The 26,381-nt window shown below is 43.5% G+C and overlaps 2 protein-coding genes across 5 annotated transcripts; one reads left to right on the top strand and one right to left on the bottom strand.

Moving 5' to 3' along the window:
• The first annotated feature begins 297 nt into the window (after positions 1-297).
• Positions 298-20,056, top strand: n4bp3 (NEDD4 binding protein 3). Of its 2 annotated transcripts, none has more exons than XM_028415696.1 (10): positions 298-515; positions 15,560-15,843; positions 15,967-16,135; positions 16,622-16,834; positions 17,029-17,150; positions 17,291-17,486; positions 17,557-17,649; positions 17,741-17,992; positions 18,106-18,364; positions 18,725-19,131. In XM_028415696.1, the coding sequence occupies exons 2-10, from the start codon at positions 15,593-15,595 to the stop codon at positions 19,129-19,131; spliced, it is 1,962 nt and encodes a 653-aa protein (XP_028271497.1). In that variant the 5' UTR covers positions 298-515; positions 15,560-15,592. The 2 variants fall into 2 exon arrangements, with proteins under 2 accessions (XP_028271497.1, XP_028271496.1); XM_028415695.1 differs by lacking the exon at positions 298-515 and adding an exon at positions 5,935-6,055 and having other exon boundaries at positions 18,725-20,056.
• Positions 20,057-21,038: 982 nt separating this feature from the next.
• Positions 21,039-26,177, bottom strand: rmnd5b (required for meiotic nuclear division 5 homolog B). 3 transcript variants are annotated; one of them, XM_028415733.1, is made up of 10 exons: positions 26,003-26,177; positions 24,720-24,888; positions 24,436-24,578; positions 24,222-24,359; positions 23,994-24,094; positions 23,737-23,903; positions 23,483-23,648; positions 23,291-23,393; positions 23,053-23,207; positions 21,039-22,892 (listed from the first exon to the last, which is right to left on the bottom strand). In XM_028415733.1, exons 2-10 carry the CDS (start codon positions 24,856-24,858, stop codon positions 22,829-22,831), a joined length of 1,176 nt encoding a protein of 391 aa, XP_028271534.1. In that variant the 5' UTR covers positions 24,859-24,888; positions 26,003-26,177; the 3' UTR covers positions 21,039-22,828. The 3 variants fall into 3 exon arrangements, with proteins under 3 accessions (XP_028271534.1, XP_028271533.1, XP_028271535.1); XM_028415732.1 differs by having other exon boundaries at positions 25,959-26,177; XM_028415734.1 differs by lacking the exon at positions 26,003-26,177 and adding an exon at positions 25,497-25,816.
• Between the last annotated feature and the right edge of the window lie 204 nt (positions 26,178-26,381).

The raw sequence follows: 26,381 nt of genomic DNA on the forward strand, positions 1-26,381 counted from the left end.
TGAATTTATTCCCCTTATAGTCACATATATACATCTATTATCACATTCATAGTAAACCTACTGTAAACCGACCAAAAAAAGCTAATCCATGAAAATACAAAAATAAAGTATATAAAACAAGAAATAATTTAAAGGGGTAGTTCTCTGAGTAGTGGTATTTTTCCAGTGTGTGTTAATGAAGGTGGAGCAGCTCCCTCACTTGACAGTTATTTCTGTTAAACGCACCGACCTGCCTGGTCAGTAGAGGGCGCTGTCCATCCTCTCAGCTGTAAGTGTGTCAGTCCGGTTAGCCGGGGGACAGGCGCATGTCTCCCAGCCTCTCGGGTTCCCCCTGCTCTGCACTATTCAAACCTCTGAGAGGGAAAACAGTCAGTCCCGGTCTGCGCTGCTCTCAGTCCGCTTCATCGCCGTCTGCTCTTTACGCACCGAAGTCCTGGAGGCACGTAAACGCCGCTAGTTTCTTTACATAAGCTGCAGCAGTGTCGGTCCAAGAGATGTCCTGCAAGCAGAACATGGTGAGTCTGATCTTTCCTGTGGTTTATACTACTCTGCACACACGCAGCCGGAGAACTAGTGCACGGCAGCATGTCCGAAACTTTCAGGAGGAACACACTTGATGATAAACTCAACTGTGCAGGTTAAAGCCTTTAAACTAATGACGGAGTGTTGCTCTCAGCTGGACCACAGGATGTAGTCTCTAAATCAGGGCTAATCCTCGCAGTTCACTGCTGTTTTTCACAGCCTGTTTGTGTGTGTAGAAAGAGAGAGTCTGACTGAAGGATATATTTTTGTCATTAATCTCATGTCACTTCGCTGCTGTGGTGGTCTCCTGCTCCTGCTCTGCAGTGTTTGGGCTGCAGCTCTCACCCCAGAGACTCCTTTGATGCACAGGAGTTTGGGGACAAAAGCTGTGTCCCTGTGAGTGTCTGTGTTTGTGTGTGGGGAGGGAGCTGAGCGGGGAGACTCCAGCTAAGTCTTGGGGACTGCCATGGCTGTCGTCTTGGAGACCAGAGGCCACAGGTGACCTCTGACCTGAGAACTTCTTTTGAGTGTGCTCGGTTATGGGTGTGCACTGACGTAAGTGAAGGAGCATGTGCGACAATAGAAGGACAATAGGCATGCAGGCTGTTGTTGGAGACGGCGTGGTAACCAGTCCTGTAATTTAGCAATGGAGTCAAAGAGGTGATATAGTGCAGTGATGCTGGTGTCTCTGCTCATTACTGCATGGCAATCACTGAGACAGCTTAAGTATTGTTTATAGGTTTAAAGTCACCACACAAAAATGCATGTCTCTATCTCACCCACCACACGTCACTGAGGTGATGATTGAGAGGTGAGACTTTTGTGTGGACATTTTGAAGTCTCAACTCCAACCCCCAGCCTAAAGAAGTGCCAAAAAATACACTCCACATAGCTATGTATCACTGTATTAAAAGGGTAGCCTCTTTCACACCGGATAAAAACCCACTAACACTCCCTGCAGGGCAGGTGTAGGGTGGGAGTTGTACTTCCGTGCAGACCCTGTGTGGCTCAGTGTTGTCATCAGAGGTAAAAACACACACACAGAGTTTGCAGAGAGGCTGCTGCTTCTGTTGTATGAGGGTGATTCAGACAGGCTTGAATGTAGTATCTGGTGGATATGCTTATTTTTCCTCTGATTTCCTCTGAAGACATTGATTAGAAGATACAGAAGCATTTGGCCACCATGCGTCTGTCAAGTTTACTTGTGCTTTTGCGTGATTTCTGACTGTCAGTGTGCAGAGCATGGCCTGAAGCTTTACTAACATGTGACGGTTGTGGATTAAATATTTTACAGATGTTATATTCACGTTAAAGTATCCAGATTCTTGTTTCTGTCAGTATCCGTGAACACTTTGCTATAAAAAGCTTTTGGGACATACTGACAGCAGTGAATTAGCACAGTCTGCCTCCTCGATGCTCTTCTCTCAGTGGAATCAGGCCGACAGCTGATGTGATGTCTCTGTTCAGCTGTTTGGGCTCCCAGGGGGTTGACACTCCCCTCTGTGTGAGTGTGTGTGTGTATATATGCAGATACTCGTCTCCTTAAAGCACCGGCAGCTGATGAAACACTAATTCTGCTGACCATCAGATGACTGCTGACCATTTGCTTAGTATTGCCTAACCTACAGATTAGAGAATACAGACTGTGCTCCAGCAGGCAGCACAGTGATGTTTAATGAACCTTTGTACCCACTTTTAGTTTGTTTTTGGTGTAACATGATTTTTAGCCAGTATTACTGTGAAAGTACAGAGCAGCGTGTTTTGCAGCAGCATAAGTCAGTCATGCATATTGCTCTCTAGCAGATGGCTTAGCGAGCAGAGCACAGTTGTAATGCCAGTGTGTTCCTTAGCAGACATTTCCCCTCAGGCCAGCCACCTAATCAAACACTAATCAGCCCTTCTTCCTCTCACTGCGTCTGCCCTGTCTTCTAAACTCTTTCTCTCCTCTCACCCCATATTTTCTCCTAATCTGGAGCTTATCCTGTTAGCCCATTCTCTGCTTTCTGTGCTCACAGACGCTTCATAGACAAGAAAGGCCATGCCTGATCGCTCTGAGGAGAAAGTGTCACGCTCACACACTTGCACTCCTCGCCTTGGCTCATCCCTCTGCCTGTGGCTGGCCTGATCCGCTCTCTGGGCCGTCTGTCGCTGCGATTAAACCCTGGCTGGGTTAAGAAAATCACTGTAGGACCTGGTCAGGCGTGCAGGGCTGACTGCATACATTCTGGATATAAATGCTGCTGAGCTTTTGCAGCTCAAAGTTAGAACAGGAAGGGCAACAGTCTGCATCAGTACAAACAGAAAAAAAAGTGTTTATCTGTACATTTGCTGAGTGACTCTGCACCAGATGATCAGTTGTGTAATTACATTACCAACCTGTCCACACTGCGTCAGCAGCTCAGCTCCACCTCAGCTTAAACGCTGATTTATTTTATACAAGTTCAGCTCGGTCAAGTTGCACTGACTCACAAGCTCAGAATGAGATGTTTCCGAGTGCCGAAGCAGCGAACACACCCAAGTTAATCATTATCCCCAAGTGGCAGGTGTTTCTTTATGGGTGAGGATTGATCTTCTGAAAGCATGTTGCTCATCCTGCCACTTCAAATGCAAAACAAACACACGGAGAAGCTCATCGAAGCTACACTAGTCAATATTGTTCCTGCAAAGGACCGTGTTATTGGACAAATGTGTACAAAAGGAGTGACTATGTGGGACGTATTGAAATATCATGAGGTCAAACATGTAACATGTAAAAAACACTAGCACATGAATGGCACAGAAAGACCCATGTCTGTGCACTATAATCCGTCCATCCACCAGAAACATCCTGCCAATCATAGCTGGTAATCATATTTAGATGTAGCTTGACGATGGCCAGCAGTCTGTCACAGAATCAACTTCTGAAGGACTCCAACTTTCACACGTTCAACTCATTTTAAGTACAGAACATCACAGGTTTGTTATGTATAACAGTTGCAAGTGCAAGTGTGAGTGAGCATGGGTGGATTTGGCATAATGAGGAGCAAGCTGGGTGGCCCACATGCTCATTTCTGTCAATCAAGATTTCTCATACTGCCAGATGAGCTGGAGCCGGTATATATTTAATATTTAATCACTGCATATCGACGTGTTACCAGGGTTATTACTGACTGCATGGTTAGCTGACCTGCCTCATAATAGTTTGATTCTCCTGGGACAGACGGGACCCTGTGACCTTCAGAGGGGAGAGGTCTGAGTGTGTAGGAGGCTGGACGGACCCCATACTGTGGCCTTTGTCTCTATAAATGCCACAGTTCTATGAAGGCTGATGGAAACCGTCTCTAAATCTGGCATCAGACTATTGTCTTGTTAACGAACGTAGCCCCCCCCCCCCCCCCCCCCCCCGATGAGTCAGATGCGGCGTGTTCACCTCGGCTCAGCCTTATAGTTTCCTTGTGTTTTTATTGATTGAGCTTATCTGCCTGTGAGGAGCGCCCTCGCTCACCTGCTTTCTATAGATACCAGCAACAGTCTTCACCCTCCGTATGTGTTAGCGCTGGGAATTAATATGTGGCGTATACTCAGCCCTCTCTTTTATTTAGTCTGAAGAGTTGTAGTGTTGCAGAACAAAAGGCCACGAGTCAAAGCCCTCCTCTGTGAGTGGGCATTGTTGTATTTATATCTGCCTGTACAAGCAGCAGCTCTGTTCTCTGCAGCAGCATATTTTCTGTGTGCTGTCACATCTCATGCTTTTACATAAAATCAATATAGTGGTTCTTAAAGGTTACAATAATATAACATGACCTTCTTGTGTCACACAGGTAGTGGTTCAGACTCCCTTATTCTCTTTTATCTTGTTGTTCACAACAAAAAAAATGATGCCAATTTCTGAACTTTAGAGGTTCAGTGACCTTTGGACTGAGCCAGATTAGCTCTTTCCTCTTGTTTCCTTTGTGCTAAGCTAACTGTATGCTACATAGTGTTGTCTAATGGTCATGATTGTAGAGTAGCTCCTGCTAAACTCTTTCTGACTTTCTAAACTAACTCCAGCCTGACAGACACACTAAGCTCAGGTGGCTGACGCAGGATAATGTTATTTCTCCAGAACCAGACAGCCAGCATGCCTCCTATAGCTGTTTCCTGTGATGTTATTGTCCAGAAGAGCTTAGCCAGAGGAAATGAGTCCTGGTTGTCGTCTCGTCTAGTTGACTGGTCAGACAGGTACAGTATCTGCTAGCAGGCTCCGACTCGTCCCTCTCTCTGTTGCTTTTGCCCTGTATCCACATTCCTATTCTGTTTTTATCCTTCTTCTGTTGGCATCCTCTGCTCCCACTGCACTCACATGCACCACCTTTACTACTCCTCCAGTTAGAGTAACTCTGTCAGCCAGCTGGGAGAATCTGAAGAATCTGAGAGTGGATATGCCTGTGGGGGCCCAGTCATAATGACAGGGTTGCAGTGGCACCTGCTTATGACCGGGCTGCATAGCTTTTGATGGTGTTATCCCTGTTTTTTTTTTTTAAATTACACTCAGTGGGCCAAAGGGGAACCATAAAACATCACATTCTTTCTCTGGAATGTCTTTAATAGCTTGCCAATCTCTTCACTGTGCATCTCTGGCTGACAAGGTGCTTTATTAGCTGAGATTTTTGTGTGCCCACCCATTGGTGCCAGCTTTAAGGAGTCCAGATAGCTCCTGCCCTCCCCACAGCTCAGTGACCTGCATCACATGGCGAAGACAGAAGAAAGAAGTCGCTCTCTTCTAGAAAAGCAGCAGAGAACAATGTCCTCTCTCTTCTCCTTCCTCACATCCGAGCGTCTCTCTAGGTTGAATTATGTAACATGATATGGTGCAGAACCCGTCCAGTGACCCAGCCTGTGGAGGGGAGGCTTATACTCAGACTATTGTCCAGACAGTCCATTCTGACACAGCCCCCACATGCCCTCATTTTCCACTCCTTCCTCATTTGCCCTTACTTACTTTTTCCTACCCTCATCCTTCTTCCTCTGTCCCTGCTGTCTGTTCTGTAACCTGACTCTAAACCTTCATTGTTGTCTTATTATTTGCAAGCAAACAAAACACACTGGTGATATTTTAGTGTAGGGTCTGAACCGAATGGCTCAAAGCTGGTTCGCATGTGGGGCCTTTGTTTCTGGAACCAGAGGAACAAGTCTGACCACACCACCCCCTGAGAGGACTCAAAATGTACAAAGAGATGAGCAGAGAAAGTGGAGGGTGAACAGGAGATGAGCTGAAATTAGCAGGACAGTGTGGTGGTTTCTTTTCTATAAAAGGGTAAATCTCCAGGGATGTGTCTGTCTCTATTCAAACCATCCTCACACACAGCTTAAGTTCAGCCTATAGTCTCTTATTTAGACCAGTGGCCTGCTGGTCAGTGGTTCAGGCACCTCCCCGCTGCCATCACAGACCGAGAAACAGGAAGTCATGTGGCGTGATAATCAGTAGCGCGCGCATGAGACAGAAAGGGAGAGAAATACAGTGTGCATGGGACCGGGAGCAGAGGAGTGAAGTCTCAGGTGGACAGACACACAGGTAACCAGTGTTTTTGTTCTAAAGTTCTCTGTATCTGTTCACCTCATATGGATTTGCTTAGAAAAATCACTTAATGCTGTAACACAGAAAGCACCTGTGTGACACCGAGCTTCAGAGAAAAAGAACTCACCTAACCTGTTTGTGTATACTTTATGGATTCACCTTTCTTCTGGGAAAGCTGGACTTATTTACATCCCACTAAGTCTAATATGCTCTGCGGTTTAAAGCTGTATTGTCAAAGAGCAGCTAAGAGGAGAACAGCAGCCTGGTAATTGCTCTGCACAGGAGGAATGCTTTATTGCACTGGGGTTGAATGGGAATTAGCAATTAGCTAACTTTTTAACTTTCTCTCTGCTGAATGACGTCACACTGAGAGGCAGCCGCAGCCTCTAAAGTCACTCTCAGCACAAAGGAAATGTGCTAATTAACATTATTGAATGTCCCAAACTAGAACCACGTGGTGCCTTAATAACAATACAGAGGCTTATTTGTGTTACAAAAAAACTTTTTATTTACTTTTCTGCTGTTACATTTAAATGATTTCTGGTCTGATGGTCTATTTGTGTCCTTGGAATTCCCCCTGAGGACTATTCATGCCTGATATTCTGTTGCTGTACTCAAGCTGAATAACAAGACTTCATTGAACTGCTGCTCTGCTGTTAGTAATTGTTTCTGAGCGTCTCAGGTTTCTTTGTGCTGCCAGAGAAGAAATGTCACGCTATGTGAACGTTTCCTTGTGTTGGTGGTGTTTCTTGTTGCCTTGCTGTCATTTTAATCTCTGTACAGGAAAGTTGTGACCTGATATTCTTGAATAATCAGATTATCAGTGGTTCTCACAGCACTGCCTCTCGGCACTGACAAACAACAAACACTCACTTGATTTTACAGCGAACCTCCACAGGAGGTGAAAGTGCTGATCCTCATCATTCTGGGTCAGTATCTCTGTTTACTACCTGATCATCCAGGCTGCTCGGCTCTTCTTCTGGTGGTACAAAGCAGATAAGGTCATAGACACCTGGCCGGGATGTAAAAGATGTATCAGTGCAGTTTATGCCTAAATAGGAAAGCATTAACATTTTCAGCACACTCATACAGTGCACGGGTCGATCAGTTTCTTTGCTTTGCTTGTGTGTGTGGTCTAACAGTGTGTGTGTGTGTGTGTGGATGCATATTCACTGCAGCTGTTAAGTGGAATAGGTTCAGGTGTGGGTCGATGTGGGAACCACTCGATTTCCATCGCTGTAATCACAGAGCGGTGACTCCTACATGAACCGCTACAGGAAACAAAGAAGCCACAGAGAGAAGAGACACCCCCCCCTTCCTCCTCCATGCTGTAAAGAATTTAATAAGAAGTTAGTCCTCTCATGCTTTTGTCTTTATCAGCTCCATAAGGCCCAGGCTGATTATGCGGCTGAGTTATCAGTCATTAGATTGTTGTTGTTGGTCTACTGTTGCCAAGGTGCTTCGCATGGGAACAAAGGTGCTCTGGATGAACACTGGCCTGCAGTACTTCAGTGTCCGCAGCTCACACAACATCCTCATCAGCTGTATCAGTACTACACATGTGTTGTAATGGCAAGTTAATAATTACCCAGAAAGACATTTTAGGAATGTGCGTTTGTTTCCTCACATCGCTCTGGTTGAACTTCAGCTCTGCTGATAGCGGCAGTTGGCAAACACTGAACAGGCTTTGCTGATTAACAAGGTGAACAGAAACCAAACAGAACTTGAACTTGGATTCATGATTAGGTGAAATAAATAGCATGTCATACTGTTGTGCTTGCTTTCCCACAAATTCCAGTGAAGTTACGTAAGGATACATTTTGGTTTGCTGTAGTTTTTGTAACTGATATGTTCCTTTTTTAAATCAGAAATAGAGACTTTACATCTGTGTGCTTATTCAGAGTGACAAGATATTAATGTCATCTTATCATTGTTCTTGTGCATTTACATTTATTGAATTCACACACTGTGTCATATTTGGTTAGCATCAGTAGCAGCTTTAACACTCTTATTTAAAGGACTTCAAATTGCTTCGGAAGGTGAAGTACACTTAATTAGACTCCTCAGTTTTAGTCAGATCCTTGGCAGATTCTGAGCACAGTCTTGTCATTTTACTCAGGAACACTGAGTGCTAAGACTGCCACCATTATAAATGTAAACTCTATAGAAAGATTGACAGGTGTAGCAACTGTTACTAAGGAGAGATTATTTCCTTTAATTCAACCCCCAGATTACTGTCTGACTCACTATCCTTTGTAAAGCACTTGTTGTTTTTTATGTAAATGCTAAAATTCAGATGAAAAGAAAGAAGGCATTTCTTAAAATGATATTGTGAATTTAATTAATAATTAATGTATCGAGATCTATCAGGTGTAACATGTGAAGAGTTACAGTTTAGGGTGATTGGTAGATTAGTATAGTGTGTCTGTTATGAGTGAAGGACAAGTGGATGTCACTTAAAACAACACTGAGGTCAGGTGCTTATCCTCAGGCTGCTGGTACTAATCTCTCTTTGTCTCTCTCTCACACACACACACACACACACAAGGGTTCAACTTGTAACCTCACAGTGGGATCAGCACAGGCCTTCATCTAAACAAAGTTGGGGATTATACAATCAGCCCATTTCACACACACACATACACGCAGAGTTGTTGACAAAACAAAAACATAATTACAATTGAAGGAGAGAAAGAGTGGGGCTGCTCTTGAATAAATCCCCCCATAAATAGCACTAACAACACATCTGGAGTAAGATGAGGGCCTGTGAACGCCCTCCCTTGGGCGCCGTCTTCTCATAATGAATCAGTTTTACATAACATCGGTCAGATTAGGATCAATACGGTTCCATGAAACCCTTGTGCAGCCAGTTATTCCAGATAACCCCCAACACTGCTACGGTAGCCAGAGCCAGTAATTGAATTCTGTGCAGAAATACAATACTGGAAAGTCAACAGAGGCATTAACGCCTAACAACACCGTGCAGGCTTCACATCAGTGGGCTGACGGATGCAAAGTGAGGAAACACACTGAAGACTTGACAGCTGATTTAATGGAGCGGGTCCGAGCTAGCCAGTCATAATCAGGACTGTAAAACGTGTTTTGCTACAGCTTCTCTAAAGCTCAACGTTTTCTTTCTAAAGTTCTCTTTCAGGGTTTCTCCACTGGGTCGGTAATAGTTGATGCTGCAGAGGGATTTATCAAGCAGACTGCTCAAATCCATCAAAGACTGAAGCGCTGAAAGATAAGATGTGTGACAGGATTTTATGATGAATGTCGGTACAAACTTCCTTCCAACACTTTTTGAGAAATGTTCTCCTCAAGTGGTTTTATTAGTTGGTCCAAAAAGGATATTGAAAAGCTCAGTAGTCCATCGCTACAGAAGGAAAACGAGTGTGACAAGCTGCTCCAGTGTTTCCTAACACAGAGCTGTTCTCCCGTCAGAACTTGCAGAATAAAACTTCTGTGTCTGCACTTAAGTGTCTGTCTGCTCAATAGCACCCTGTATCTACGGCTTTGGCTAAATATAACCTTTGACCCCCACAAAGGCTGCAGTATTCATCATCAATGGGGACAGTGTGTGGCTGAACACTGGACCTTCAGCTTTAGCACCACCACGTCCCAGCAGCAGTGAATTATGGTCCGTGTTTCACAGAAACACAGCTCGTCATCCTGACCTTTTATGAAATGTTCTGTCTGCTCTCTCATTCAGAAAACATGAGACACCCCACAAGCACTTAAGCATGAGGCGTCTTTGACGAACATATCAATCTCCATTTATGAGTTGTAGGCTGACAGAGCTTACTGATGTACGTTGCTAAATGACACACAGAAGAAGAAACCTTTCATGGCTTCTGCTTTTTTCCTTCCAGAACTGCCTCAGGTCTGCCTGATTGTCTCCCATCCTTAATGAATAACCTGCTAACAACTAAAAAAAGACCAGTCTGCTGTCATTGCCCCTCAGTCAAAGCCACTCTCACACTCGCTACACACCAGCATGCAGACTCAACCATGGAGTGCAGTGGGGTTTTTTTATCTCTTCCTTGTTGGCCTCAGGCACAGCTTACTCCACTGCTGCTGACAGATTTAGACACAATCATATCAGAACTAAGTGCTCATACATAAATTACAGGTAGATCCAGTTGCCAGCTAATTATACCTCCAATCTACTAAGAGAGAATATCAACCATAAAAATATAATGCATTTAATTCAGATTTCCTCCTTTCACCTTATTACCTTTTGTTCAGGCAAACCCAACTTTGGCTCACACCAAAGCCATGCTATATGAAAGGACCTTTATCCGAGCAGACATATTTTGACTTATCATAGGAAGTGCCCAGGTGTATAAATGATGAGCATCATTTAGCGAAGGGGAGGTCCTGTTTTTGTACACAATGGTTGGCTGTGATTGCTTACTGGGACACTGAACCAGCATTAACCCCACATCTGCTGCCATCATGCTTTGACAGTTCAAACAGATGTGCTGTGAAGATGCTTCAATGCTATGAAAGCTTTTACTACAACGTGTGGTCCTAAGAAAAACTCGATCCTTTGGCAATCCCTGTTATAGTAAAAGTTCAAGGAGGAGACAACAAAAAACACCAAACCATCACCTACTTCTCATGTTCTTAATAATTTTATGGCAGTGTCAGTCTGTAGTTTCTAATGAGTCAGAATGAAGTGATCAGATGTGAGTATTGTAGCTATTAACAATACAAATAGCTGATGTTGAGTTACCAGTCTTGTGTTTTGGCTTTTCGGATGATTGTCTTATGTCTGTAGTGGAATGGTGAAGAATCATCCACTGTAACAATCCCTATGTTTTTACAATCCATATATACAATCACCATCAGGAAGTGTCCCAAACGGCCTGTCAGGTTACCGGAGTAGGTGTTAAATGTGTTCCTGCTGTTCTCTGCAGAATAGATTGAATAGTAGATTTGATAATCGCTCAATAGTGTTTTAAACAACTAACAGCTGTGAAACACCAGCAAGCACAGCTTTGATAGAGCTTATATAACGTAACAGAGTGTGTGCTGTGTGGGAGTTTTAGACGTAACCTGCAAAGTTACCCCACAAATATAAACAAACTTTGATCATGAGCAGGGGAGAGAGGGAGAGAGTGCATGAGAGTGCACCGTGCATGTATTTTTTTTCAGGACTGTGTTGAGTGACCAGCGCACACATGAGTGTGAGTGAGCGGCCGTGGGAGTGAGCGGCTTTTGTGCATCAAAAACTGACGAGCCCGAGCTTGTGTTGTGTAAAGCATCTTTGGAATTTGGCTTCCCCTCTTCTCTGCTCTGTCTCCTTCCCAGCGCTGAGCTGTGTGCCTGAAAACGTTCCCTCTTCACACTCAAACACTTCATTGAAAACTTGTTTCCCCCCCAGAGGAGAACTGATTACAATATTTTAGGAGAGATTGTCCATGAAGCCCTCCTCTTGAAGGCTGTGTGTTTTGTTTTCTTTGTGATTGTAGTTAAGTGGTACTTGCATGGCTTTCCAGAGGAGTTAAGATATTCTGTGAGAACAGCAACACTGAAACACAATGAGTGTGATCATTGTGGACACAGCCTTTTGGTTTAGAAAAGTGGTAGAAGCATCTGATGGGGTCAGAGAATGATAATAGCTGTAGTACACCATTTACATTAAAATAAAAGACTGCTACATTCACACCTTTGCTAAATGACTTCACACATTGCTGATGACTGCCAGGTATTCCACAATATATTTTTAATACAGCATTTAAACCACATTTTTTAATCCAGTGGAAACTACTTCAATTATTTAACACATAGTCTAACTGACATCAGGTGACATCCAATGTCAGAGTTAGTTTAATTTAAGCTGGAACACAAGGAACAAACACCAGGAACACGAGGAACAAACACCAGGAACACGAGGAACAAACACCAGGAACACAGGGAACACGGGGAACTAACACCAGGCACATGAGAAAGATGGGGAACAAACACCAGGAACACGGTGAACTAACACCAGGCACATGAGGAAGACGGGCAACAAACACCAGGAACACAGGGAACAAACACTAGGATAGTATCACAGGTAGCAAAACAGACAAAGGGCCACACAAGACTTAAATACACAAGGTTAACAAGACACAGGTGAAACACATTAGGGCGGGGCAAGCAATCACCATGGAGGGAAACCCAAGGGCAAGTGAAACACACAAGGAGAAGAGGAATTTCAAAATAAAACAGGATCCATGACCAAACCAGGAAAACACAAAAATACCCCAAACAACTAAACAGAACTAGAAACCAAGGAACAGACCCAACAGAACTAGTTATCATGACGTCCAATAAGTAGAAATATGCTATGATAGCATGTTAGCTTTTTTGTTGTTTTTATAACACTTAATCTTTCTACTCCATTACAATATCAACCCTTAAATGCATACACTGCTGTTGCTTTTATAGTGCAGCAGTGTGCAGTTAAAATGTAGACTATAAGAAGAACAGAGAGCAGCATCCACACTTTTATGTTTAATCAAAGTTAGCAACTTTTGAAGGAACCCGTCACTGCTTTAAAAGGCATAAATCAAGAACAGACTTCTTTTCAATTAGACTATAACTGTTCAAGGATGGTTGAAAGCACTGCTTTGATCTGTGCACGTGTGTGTGTGTGTTAGATTTAAGGAGGTGTGTTGTATTTCAGGGCCCCTTGGCTAGTCAGGGGGGCTGAGTTGTAAATCTTCCTGTGTCTCTTGGTCTATTCTGGCCCATAAACTAGAAGGCAATTATGGAAAACAACTGGATGCAAGATTTCTTCAGTCCTCTAAGATTTGTGGTTGCAACCTAAAAGGATTTTTTACCCTCCTATCTGGCCAAAAGGAATTGCTCTGCCTCACCCAGCTCAGCTTCCCGTCAGGCATCGATCGGACTCCTGCGTGTTTGGTAGACACAAACTGTGTACTGTAGCTAAAAATACTGCGTCAGACCTTGACCAGTGGCCATTAGGTTTGGCACACTCATGATTTATTCATATGTTGTCCAACACATATAAACATGCACTGTCAGCCTGACCTGCCCCGACTCACACTGATCAAGTCTTGGACACATTAGGACTTCTTGTCTGGGCAGCACTAGAAGAGTGCACTTGTTCATATTATATTCATTGAATTCATCATCATTGATTACCAGGCTTCTTTCCTGGGCCTGAGCACAGTCTGTGTTATATTGGCTTATTAAGAGCCGGATGCTTTAGTGGAAAGTTTTACATTGGGGGAAATAGTACCTCATGAATATAAACATGAGCAGCTTGGGCTGCTTTGATCTGGGCCTGGCTGAGAGCCCTGACTGGAGTGGGCCGCTCTCAGCTCTCTCTGCTTATTTTAACTATTTGCATAATTGTTATAACTGTGGAGGCCAGCGGTGCGAAGCACTTGATAAATGTGGATTGTATTAGAAGCAGGAGGAGATGCCAGAGTGCCACTACCGGTGTCTTGTACATAAGATATTTGGGTGTGATAGTAAGAGAGTAACATTCTAAGGTCTACATCTAAGGTAGCAGTTGTGTCACAATTGTGCATTGGGTTGTAAACTGGCAGCTAGGGGGTGGGATGGCCCCCGGGGGTAAGCCCAGGTTTGACCCTACATGTAAGTTTCATAAGTTTATATGCCTACAAATGTAATGTAAGCAAACCAGTGTGTATTACTTGAAAGATAAGGAATACATTTGTCCCAGTAAGATGCATTTCTCAATAGTATTCGTTGTAATGCTGTTAACAGCAGGTGCAGACTGAAAGGCTCATCTTTGTGATTCTTTAAAAAAAAACACTTCTAAGACTTCAAGCTGATTAATGGTTCCGCTTTGGTTTATGTAATTTAAACAAAGGAATACGGCCAACACAGAGGCGACTGAGAGCAAGACTGCACTTGCATGCCGTGCTCTAACAAGACAAGCAACCATGTATGCATGACCTCTGGGTGGTGACACATGACAAATGCTCACTGGTTGAAAGACATAAAGGGGAAAGCCACAGTTCACCAAGAAAAAGCATCAAAACACACACAAATAAGCAAAAAAAAAAACTTCTGGTGAATTTTACAAGTATAAGTTTACGAGTATTACAAATAATTGCTTACACATTGTGAATTGAATGTTGGGAACAATAGTCAGGAGCATAGTCAATGAGCTAAAGCAGCTCTTTGAAGTCTACCTGCTCTGCTGGTGCCACATCAACACAAAGAGGGACTTTGGCTCCCTCGGGTCCTGTTTATGTGTTTTATAGTCTTCAGAATGTTTTATGGCTGCCGGGGGTGTTTATGCAGAGGGGAAGAGAGAGGGTCAAAAAGGTGAAATCAATAGTGATCCTTAATGAGGTAGTCTGAAAAGAACGAAGAGGGGCGGAATATGCAAGTAAGAAATGCTGTAGACAGAGGACATGCTGTCAAAGGCTGGGGAGACTTATGAGCCTTTTAGGTTGGTGTTAGAATATCTTATCTGCTGCTTCAGTTTTACTCGGTAAATGTTGAGAAAATGTATTATTGTCCACAGAAAGTTGCTGCTGTGACTCACAGAGGCAGCCACGTCATCTCTTCTTCAGGCAATGCTCACGTGTTACATTGGTTACATGTGATTTTCATGAAAATTTGCAAACAAAATAAGCTGCCACAGCACTCAGCTCATTTATACATAATGTGAATTCACCACAGCCATATTTCTCCTTGTCTCTGAGAGCATGAGTTGTGGTAACTGGCTGGACCTGGCTTACATAACAGGCTTACAATGTGACATATGCTGTCCTACCTCAGAAAACAACATTACCCTCATGTTTCACATGATCCTGAGGCGCTGTTGGGAAAAAGATAATATGCACAAATTTCAAATTGCCTTCTGTGTAAAGGCATTATGTGTGGAGTTTGTGAGGAGGCCGGGGTGTGCCTTTGTTCTGTAGTGAAGTGCTCTGCTGTGATGTAGAGTTGTTGTAGCTGTGCTGTTAGACAGCTGTCTGTACAGAACGAGCACAGCTGATGAAACGTGTGTCAGCTCGTCCTCCAAGGGATCAACATCCACTGGCAGGAGTACAACAGGGCCAGGAGGCGGAGTTTATTTCAGTAATGCAGGGCAGACACACATAGTAGCATGGTGTTTATACATGATGCTGTCAATGCTTCCTGTGAAATATGTCACCATAAATTAATTGGTACAGAATTTACTGCCTGGCTATAGTCACAGTTCTCGTGGGCTGAACCTGTGTTGGCTGGGTATTAGCGAATGTATATACATCTTACTCAGACCACCTTTTATGCTAATTAGTCTGATTAAATAACAATTTAGATCATTTTTTTAAGCTCAGTATGATTAGGAAGTGTGTTCTTAAAAAGAAAGGCACATTTCAGCAGAAAGCCTGTGATGATATGTTGGGTCGTCTCAACCATCAGCTTATTATTTACTATCAACAGGCCTGCCTGTTTTCTCCACCTTCCCATGCGCACTCAGCTCATTCTGTTTGTGTCTGTTTTTCTTTTCTTACACAGAGAGCCTTACCCCCCCACACAGCCCTGTAATCAATGGCAACCTCAGTCCAGACTCTTCCCTTGACCCGTGGCCCCAGCAAAAATTTCCGTAGCCCTTTCCCAGCCCCCCCTCTGTCTCCACGCTGCGGCATGGGAAGCGTAGGGAGTCTGGTGGAAAGGCCAGATGTGTCACCAACGAAAGGCAACCGTGCAGCAGCTCCCCAGGTGAGACCCAAGCAGACCAACGGCCTCCTGAAGAAAGGCTTCACCCAGAGAGAGCTGCTCAACTACCTCAACATCACCAGGTGGGCTGTGCTATACAGAAACATATTTCACACACACACACACAGAACAGGTTTTCTGTAAGGTAGCCTACTATAAAACAAGACAAGGCTTGAAATCAGCTCACCCACTTTGTTTCCAAACAGGAAAGAGCCTAAAGCAAGTCCTAGCAGTGACAGCAAGAAGGACCCGATCTCTAGTCTCAGCTCTGGTGGCGGCCGTGAGGAGGACGTTTACGCCAAAGTCTACCATAAAGACGGCACAGAAATAGACCTGACAAAGAACTCACTGCCGAGCGGGGGCAAGTATGAAAAGGTGAATACTGCTTAAAACTCTACAAAATATTAAAGTTGGGACGAAATGTGGCAAAATGTCAGAAGCAGGCTTAAGGGAGCTTTATTCACTAATTCAGGCTCAGATGCATATGAATGGATTTCCATTGTTTTTCTTTTATAAATGATATACAACCAGTTAAAGGCTGCTGGGGCTGTGGTAAATTGATTGGTATCACATTTATACACCCCTGGCAGGTCAATGCAACACCCCCATCCCCTGCTACCAGCATAAATCAGCCTCAAACGCCTTCCAGTTCACCAGCACTGATTGAGAATCTGCCACTTCTGAATTTACTGCAGCAATCAAAACATCATCTTTTTCTTCTGGTGGAATTGATCAATGCTAACATAGAGGGCAGAATAGTATTGATTTAATAGAAACATTGTGATTTATGTTGCACATACATCTGCAAATAGAAAGGCAACATCGGCTCCTCTGAAAATCGTCTTCATGCTCCTTCTCTAGACTCGACTCAGGTCTTCAGCTTTCAAGCCTGTCACCCCGAAAAACTTCAGCTCCATGCAAAACCTCTACCCGTCCTCCAAGTCGGAGGATGTGGATCATGGCCTTTCTAATGGATTGCACAGAGCATATGCCCATGTCCCTAAAGCTGTCTCCACCTCCTCTTCCTCCTCTTCACCTTCTCGCCATGGAGGACCAACATCAGGGTGTAACAAGGTATTCTTACACATGAACACTCTGTCTGCTTGTTTACTGTACTGGTTTTTACCTTGTTGGAAAGTTGTCCAAATAAAACTGCTGTAGTTTTCTTGCATGCACATTGATTACAACCAAATGTTATTTATGGCTAAAATTAAACATTGTTGGCTATTAACATTACAGTTAATAACCATGTAATTATGATGGTGTAGGCCCTCTCCTCGGTGCGTGGGATGAGCCAGGAGGATGATAACCTGTCAGACTCGGGCCATAACTCCATGAGCAGCCTGCCACCGTACCGGCCTCCCTTCCGCCCACACCTGGCTCACATCAGGTCTGCTGCAGCATTAGCTTTTCTTAACTATTCTTTCTATTCAAAAGCAGTGTTGCTACATACCTATTTTTGTATAGTTAATGACTGTGTGGGTAGTTATAATAGAAGAGATTTTAATGGCTTCTCTGGTTTCCTCTTAGTGCATCTATGGGCCACATCAACACCATCGGCTCCATGGACCGCACCTCACTGGGTTTGAAGGCTGTTGGGTCAGGAGGCGTGGCTATAGGGGAGATGGCGTGTCGAAGTATGGCGGCTCTGAGTCGTCTGGCTCCATATGCAGGGGATGCTCCACCTCCTTATGAATGGACGCTGTCCCTCTCAGTGGAGGAAGTGGTGAGCACAGAGCAGACGGATGGATGGATGATTTACAGATTGCAGTGATTTACACTGTTGTCTCTTCCAGGTGCGGGATCTGGAGGAGCGCCTGGTGGAGAAAGAACATGAACTCAAACAGATGAAAAGAAACCTGGATGAGAGCGAGGGCGCTATCGCTCAGGTGAATCTCATTATCTTGTTCTTCGACATGAGTCTATACATTCGTCTGCCTCTCTTTTGAAGTCTGACCCCCATCTGCTGATGGCACGCAGGTGTTTGAAGGGAAGCAGCGTCTGTGGGAGAAGGAGGTGGAGGAGCTGAAGCGCCTCTATGCTGCTAAGCTGCGTCAGGTCTCCCAGCATGCCCAGCGCTCTCAGCGCAGCTTGCAGTTGCAGCTGTTCAAGGCCCAGCAGGAGAAAAACCGGCTGAAGGAGGAGCTTGACAGCCTGAAAAGGGAAAGGAGCCACGAGGATGGAGCTGTCCCGAGGAGGACCAGTCCGACACTGGAGGAGACACAGTGGGAGGTGAGGACACAAAAGGACAGAGCACTGACCAGTCACAAATACCTGAATTCCTAAGCAAACGTCCACAGATAATTTTTCTTATCACGCTTTAACCCCTTACTTTCATCTTCCAGGTTTGCCAGAAGTCAGGGGAGATCTCCTTATTGAAACAGCAGCTGAGGGACTCCCAGGCAGAGGTAACTCAGAAGCTGAGTGAGATCTTCCAGCTGAAGACACAACTCAGGGAGACTCGAACAGAGCTGCGAAACAGGGAGGACCAGATCGATGCTCTGAAGCTCATTCTTCAAGGGACACAGCAACGCAGATATCCCTCTCAGACTGCACATGAGGACGGAAAAGCAGCTGCAGAAAATCCATCGGCCGGGGCAACAGGTAGTTTTCATCTGCCAGTAGAGGATTTGAAGTAAAAACTTCTGAATTGTAGAGCTGTTGATAGTTTTCAGTGTCAGACCTACTTAAACAAGCCAAGGTGACACGCCACAGATGTGTGTTTAATATTAAACCAAGTGAGGCATCTTTATGTGGGTGTCTTTGCCACACAGCAGGCGCTTGTCTGGGTTATTTTAAGTTAGGACATTTTCATATATTAGGACTTGAAATCAGGTTATTTGAGCAACCAGGTCAGGAGGAGAGTTCTCTGGGTATTAAAAAGGGAGCCAGTGTGTTTCATTATATTTCCCCTACAGCTCTGCCGGACTGTAGTTGAAGCCATGTGAACCTTTTTCCTTGCAGGAGGGTGTGGGGGCCCTATAGAGGAGCGTCTGCGCGCTGAGCTACTGCTGGAGCGACGCCAGAGCGAGGCCCAGGCCATGGCTTTCGAGGAAGAGAGGCACACATGGCAGACAGAAAAGGACAAGGTCATCCGCTACCAGAAGGAGCTGCAGGGCAGCTACTTAGAGATGTACCACCGCAATGAAGCCCTCGAGAGGGAACTGCACCAGTTGAGGACGGGGAGAGAGCGAGGAGGAGGAGGAGGAGGAGGAGGAGGAGGAGGAGGAGGAGAAGGAGGAGGAGAAGGAGGAGGAAGCAGAAATGAGACATTGGAAAGAGAAGTTCCAGAGCTCAGGAGGGAAAAACAAGAGGACACACCTTCGTCTGGTCTGCCGTGGATAGAGAGGATTGAATCATCCGAAATTTGAATGTGACTTGTTTGCAATGCAAACTGTTTTCTTCTTGATGGATAGCATATAGGACTGCAGGAAAAACAACAGTCAAGACACAATAAATCTTAAAATAAGTACATGTCAAAATCATCAGAGTACTACATATTTAATTATCAAGATACAATTCCTCAATGTTTAATTTTTATTTACAGTCAGATGCAAATTTAGGTAAAGATTCTATTAAATAATAGAACTTTTTCTGGCAGAAATATGCTTCCATAGGTTCCTATCCATACTCTCCTTATTGACTGTTTGATGCCCTTACCATGCAAAGACTGAACTCACACTCTTCTTATAGAACACGCTCTAATACTGAGGGTCCTGTAAAGTACCTAGACTGTCCCATGTGATACTCCAGTCCACTTAATAACCTGTAAATGAGCACACTGACATGCTGTTTGTGACTTATTTTGTGTTTAGCTATTTGGTTTGAGCTGCTGTAAACTCTTGGTGGTAACCAGCACCTGTTCAGACCAGTGGATTCAGGGTTCTCATGGGCTCTGGGAGGAAAGCTGCATCTCTGGGTTAAGTATGGAGGATTAACGTTGGGTGGTGCCAAGGTTATGAATGCTTTCCCTTTGCCATAAAAAAAAGACTGTGTAAGCTAAAGTGAATGGCTGAACATATTTTTGTTCCAATTCAGTTTCCAGTGAGATGAAATCTATATATTTTGTACATAGTTTTTATTTGTTCGGCCTTTTGTCATTGTATTCAGAGCCTACTGCTGTCTTTAATGTGCATATCTCCACTGTGTGTGGATTATGATTGCCCTGCTTGTTGGTGCACATACCCAGCCAATGACGTCAAATGCATGACATAGGTGAAAAGTTGTTCTCTTGTATTGTTTATGATTAATATATGAACATTCAACAGCCAGCTCTCAATCGACCTTTCAACATACTGTGACTCTTCTCTATTTACTGGAATTAAAACCCTACAATAGAAATGTCTTTGTTCATTTTCATTTTGTCTAGATCAAACATCAAAGCAGCATTTAACTGCCAGAGGTGTAAATGATGGCATTCAATCAAGGACCCAGACAGCTGCCTGCTCTGAAATCTCCACAGAGCGTACCAATAAAACCCAAGGACAGGAGCTTTATGACAGAATGAACAGAGCAGTGCAGGCTTTTTGGGACTAATGTGGCTTTTAGAGCTTTAGCCTTGGATCCTTATCTCAGCCTCTCCCTGCTCTATACCCCAGCCGGCCCTCACATACCATCTCCTGCAGCACAGACAGCGAAGAGGTGAAAGATCAGATGAGACAGAAACATAGGAGGATCTGTGTTTGCTCAAGAAAAAAAAAACACTTCTATGGAAACCATCAAATGTACAAGCCAGAGCTGAATGCCAAGTAAATCCTGGCAGCGATGAAGGTTTAACACTTTTCTGTGCTGTGTGGATGAAATGGAGGATATATATATATATAAAAACAAGATAAGAGTAAAAAATGAGCCCATATTGCAGGTTTATTTTTTATGCAGGGTCACAATATGAATACATGTGAGCAGCAGCTGACTCACGAGGTCTTTACCTTGGCATTTAAAACATTATATAAACTGGGGCTTAATATAACTGCACAGTTCCAAAGAGACTGAGTGATTTACTGAAGTGGGAAGAGAAGAGATTTTTACCTCTCACATGTAGGAGTGTTACAACACTGAATGCCATCAGTGCTATCTGTCTTATGAATTAACATGAAGGTTCAATACGAGTGAACAATTTGTTAATTAAAAAATGATCCCTGCTTCTTAAATTCAAATGAAACCCTCTCAGAACCTTAAAAAAACAGTGTAAGGAGCCCTATTAATACAGGAACAGCGCCCCCAAGTGGCAACAAAGGGAAAGAGTTACAATATGAGCAAACCATCACCAGATAGTCAGTACAAGCCTCCAAAATTGACTGGAGTATAAATTTTTATTTTAATTTCAGATGCAGGTATATGAAACATGTTAGAGGGGAGTATTTACAGTCAGAGTTGCACACAAAAGCAGGAAATGCAAAATTAATGGGACAGATGTACAAAGCACTAGCAACCTATCTGAAGGGACGCTCAAAGAAGCCGAGAATGATTGTCAACCAAAGAGAGAGACAGAAAGAGAAAGTCTTTGAAAGCTCCAGACAAAACATGTTTAACTAAACGTGAAACCCAAATGAGCCGAGTGTGACGCCGCTTTATGTGTGTGTGTGAGCTATGCTGGTGCAGGGTTTACTGATTTTTTTTTTGCCTCACTAGAGCATGAGGTGACATCACCATTTCCAAGAGGACACCAGGAACTTGCACAGTTAGCACTGACCATCAATACATACTGTGATGTAAAACATCTGAATATCTTGGATGCTGTATATGCCAACACACTAACAGATTTAATTAATATATACAAACTCCAGTAAGTCCCGACAGCTATCAATGAATAGTGAAATGGGTGTAATCTTCTTTCAGTTCATATTAATGTACAACTTTAATGCTAAATGCAAAGTGTGGTGTGACCTGCCAACAATGAGCCCTGAGGAAATGATGTTTGAATTTGAGTCAATCTCAAATAAAACCCTATGCTGCAAAGGCATTTTTAAATATCTTAAACAACAGCCACAATGATCAGAGGACCCCCCCCGACCCCCACCATCCACGACAAGTAAAGCTTAATCACAAGCCTAGTCACTGTAAGTCAAACCGGCGACCATCACACCTATTCACATCTCCAAATCACATGGCATGCAAGCTTATAGGATACAGAGCGCGGCGCGGGGTGAAGCGATGGCACAGTCGTGGTGTGAGCTGTTGTTGTGCAGTGTTGGCTGTTCAGTCTGCTGTTTTTACACGAGTGGAAGCTGTGATGGGAAAATAGGAACTAAAACACATTTCACAGTAGTATATATATTTTTGTTTTTTTGTTGAGTTTGTTAAATACATACATAGAACAAGACACATGGCTTCAATAATGAGGAAAATTCGTGCTGGTGCAGTCAGTCACAAAAAAAAGAAAAAAAAAAAAAGGTGTTCTGCCGTCGATGAATCAGTCGTATTACTGATCAAACGGACGCATCAGCTGACTTTTCAAGCTACTTGAGGCCTTTATTACATTATGGAGGAGCAACGGGTAACAATCAGTGTAGACCTCCAGTTCCCTTCACCGGCAAATAATAAACCTTCAAGATTGTTAATCTGTGACATTACTCATGTATAATAAAGTTTATTACCATCCTGAATTCAGATACTGCTCATCTATACCATTCATCACTCTACACCCATTCTTATTCTCATTCCACTGCTTCTGTCAAAAAAGCAGAAAAAAATGATAAAGCTGAGAAAACAAACACTATAAAGTATTACATATCTTAGAAAGATAAGCCTATAACTCTGCAGGCATTTGCAAATGAGTTTCAACGAATGATCCTTTTTCATAGGTGCTTCTTTGTGAGGCTCCTCACTCTACTACAAGTTGTTAGACCATCCCAGCCGGACGTTGTATATATTTTGTATAGTTGTAAGTTCCAGGGTGGGTCATAGGATGGCCAAAGCTGTCCAGAGGAGCACTGGGATAAAACCTTAATGCAATACAATAACAGGCCAAGAGGCCAGGGACAGGAGAAGAAAAAAGGGCCAGAGCAAATGGTCCTGGAAATGCAGGAGCTCCAGGTGACTTTATCTTGATGAGGAGCGTGTGTGGTATCAAAAGTAAATCTGCTTGGCATGTGAAGGATTCTGCTCCATGGGGCAGTACGGGCATTTCAACCTGAGGATGAAGAAATACAGAAACAGGGTCTTAATGTTTTCCAAAGCTAGCATCATGGCTAGTAAAGGCTAGCTATAGTCTTTAGATTTATTTTTACTTACTAGAAAGCCACTTGTTTACATTAATTTCATGTGTGCACTACACTATTTTGCCGACTTACTTCCCAGCGTTAGTGAGTTTGTTGAGAGCATCTCTGGAGATGACGTGGCCGCAGATAAGCTTCATGGGAGGATTGCTCTCTGAGGTCTGCTGCCGAAGGATCGGACAGGCGAACACAGAATGGTACCAGCACTTCTTCCCAAGGTCAATTTCAATCTACACGTACAGACAAAGGTGGAATCACTGTAGGCTCGTAAATGAAAGATGATGAACGAAATACTATTTTAGGATGGACTTACAGGCAACTCGTCTTTGTGCGTCCAGACTCCACTGCATTGTCTCTGCTCTATCACCTGTTTGATGTTCATCAGCACTGGTAAGGCCATGCACCCGGATGCAAAACTGCAGAGAAAAATCGACATGGCAGTGTTGTAAACTATGACTGTGGATAGAAAAATGTAGGCCTGAAGTACTGTTTATATTTTTCTAACCTAACACTTAGTGGAGACTCTACAGAAAGGCCCAGTAAAGCACAGGCATCCCTGGTAAAGATGTTGCAGATCTCAGCCCACTGATCCGTCTCCAGCAGACTGCGGTACGGTGAGTTGTCAATGCCATGACGTAGGTACACCAGACTGCCCATAAGGATCTGGATATCTGAGATTAGTTGTGAAAAATTAACAATACTACATGTTCTTTTTTTATTATTTGTGTCAGCAATTGCATCACAACGACGATCACCTACCTCTCTGGTGTTGAGAGGCAAAGGGCTGGAAGTGCCTGGCATATTGCAGGGCCTGCATTTGATTGCCGATTCCTCCACTGAGCAGGCTGATGAAGTACAAGCGGTGCAACTTAAACTCTAAACTACTGTTCAGGTCCAGAAGGCGCTGTCGATTTGTCACGGCCCATCTAAGCAGGTACAGACACAAGAAAGTAAAGTAATTTTAAATCCAAAAGCAGGCATGAATAACAGTAAAAATACACAGACAGACAACATACTCTAATGCTGGCCTAAGGTCTTGCATCCTCAGAGCTTCAAGGATCCTGTTTAGCTCCAGGAAAGGCTGCTTCATACTCATGTCTATCACAACACCAGACTCCTAAAAAAACAAACAAAAAATCTTTCAATAATTACCTTGAGCAAAATAAGAATGGAACCACATTTTCAAAATGTTGCTTACATTAAGTTGTATTTGTATATTTTATACAGAAATCATAAGGCAGTACCTGACAGAGGTCCTCTGCTACACTGAGCATCCCTTGTCTGTACAGGTGCTCCACAATGGTTTCACTCAGGTACTTCTGTCTCTCTGGGGTGTCCCACACTGTCTCTGCCACTACAGCACTGATTTCTGCATCAAAATTCTATAGAGAACCACGTCAGAAGTGAAGAAAATGTATGACAATTAATCAATGTTACAGAAGAGACAAATGTCCTCACCCTGTCAATGGCTTTGCCAACTTTAGACACACTGCCATGGATGTCCTTATGTCGAGAGGCTAACATCTGCACTGTTTCTTTGATATTCTTACAACACTGGGCCATAGTCTGGAATAGGACTGACAAATCTGCATCTTGTACTCCTGTTAAGAGAGGAAAGGGTTTCACTGTGCATGTCAATGATATGTTAAAATAAAGCACCAAATGCAGCAAAGCAAAATTTTAGTTCCAAGTGTGATCACATTCTCTAAACTTTATATATACACATCAGTAGTTTTTCTTACCAAAAGCTACTAGCTGCCCTCGTATCTCACAGACGCTGCGCAGGAGCTCGTCTAGCCTCTCTTCAGACTGATGGCCGTACATTACAAAGCGATGGAGCACTTTCTCAAGCTCCCGCTCCACACATGCACACTGTTCCATGATTCAAACTGGAACACGCACACACAACACCTAGATTTAGGAGAAAATCAGAAAATACATTAGAGACTTTAAATTATCTACATAGATTTGGGGCTTTGAAAGGTTTTATTTATCTTTTTTTTAATATTTTAAGTGACTTTATATAAATACAACTGACCAACATACAGTGATAAAAACTGAATACAGGACTTTCTAGTCAAACTACTAGAAGCTCATCTGAAACCTGTAGGCATAAAAAAAGAGCCACAAACCTGTTTCCTGCTAAATCTCAACCTATTTTTCGAACTGTTTTTTAACTGTCGACTGTCTCACAGCCGCCTCTAGAACAGCCTGGACCTCAGGCACTGCGATGCGCTGAAAGACCTCTGACAGCAGGCGGCTTTTAACGACACGACAAGTAGAAAAACACCTCACTCTGTGCTGATTACATTAAAACTTGGCCCTGGTATGGCCCTGATACTGCTAACAACTAGCCAGGCCCTGACCACACTAACCACGGGCACACAGTGTACTCTGCGGCCTGGTGTTTACTAAATCAGCCACCGTTAGCATCACAAACATATTTAAGAACTGTCACTAAGTAACGAAGGAAAACGTTGAACATTGACTTTATCCTGCATGCAGATTTAATAACTTACAAAGTACTGATATATGTAGCTTTACTGTGACTCGGAGCTTGAAAGACGAACCCAGAAAATGTCCACCTACCGCAAAGAGCTAATCCACATTAATGCTAAAACACATATCTATTTTAACACTATAATGTCATCTCTCGTTCGTTTCTATCGTTCACTAACAACGATGCACACGAAGTGCCACATATTTATATAACGTGTTTACTGATTCAGCGCTTTGCTTTAAGAATAAACAAAGTGTCGCACAGCTAACATAAACAAACGGTATCACGGTGGCTACAAAAGCTCGCCAGTGCCAAAAGCTAGTTAGCTAGTCGATGTTAGCCAACTGCTTGCTGACAAGGCCCCAAATAAATTAAGAAGAGAATGACAACTGGTTTGTCTTCGTCGCTTTGATTTACATTATAAAACAAATGTCGCGACGCAAATAAATTTGTGGGATATTTGCGAGTAAAAAACACTTACCTATCGTGCTAATTAGTTAGCAAACATTAGCGTTAGCCACTTGCCTGTTATGGCAACACTCCACCAACAATCGTAATGCGGAACTTCCTGTGTCGCATTCAGTGTTAACTGATCGTGTCAAAATAAAAGTCCTTTTCTCCCTTTGCTAAATTTGTAGCTATTGTAACCTGTCATGTGCCTGTCCTGTGTCGTAGTGGTCAGGGCAGGGCTGTCTCTGTTTTGTTGCAGTCAGTTCCGGTTGTTTCCTCATGTGGTTTAACATGGCATGGAATTTAAATGCTCAAGAAAATAATCTAAAATCGTCATCACTAAAATCTAATCTATTGGAGATGCGGTTTGTCTAAGTTTGGCCATGCAAAGTCAAATCACATGCTTAAAGAGTAACTAGGTCAGCTCAAAAAAGACAGGCTTGAAATGTGATCT

The sequence above is a fragment of the Parambassis ranga genome, chromosome 10, assembly GCF_900634625.1.
Source record: "Parambassis ranga chromosome 10, fParRan2.1, whole genome shotgun sequence".
Taxonomy (NCBI): Eukaryota; Metazoa; Chordata; class Actinopteri; family Ambassidae; genus Parambassis; species Parambassis ranga.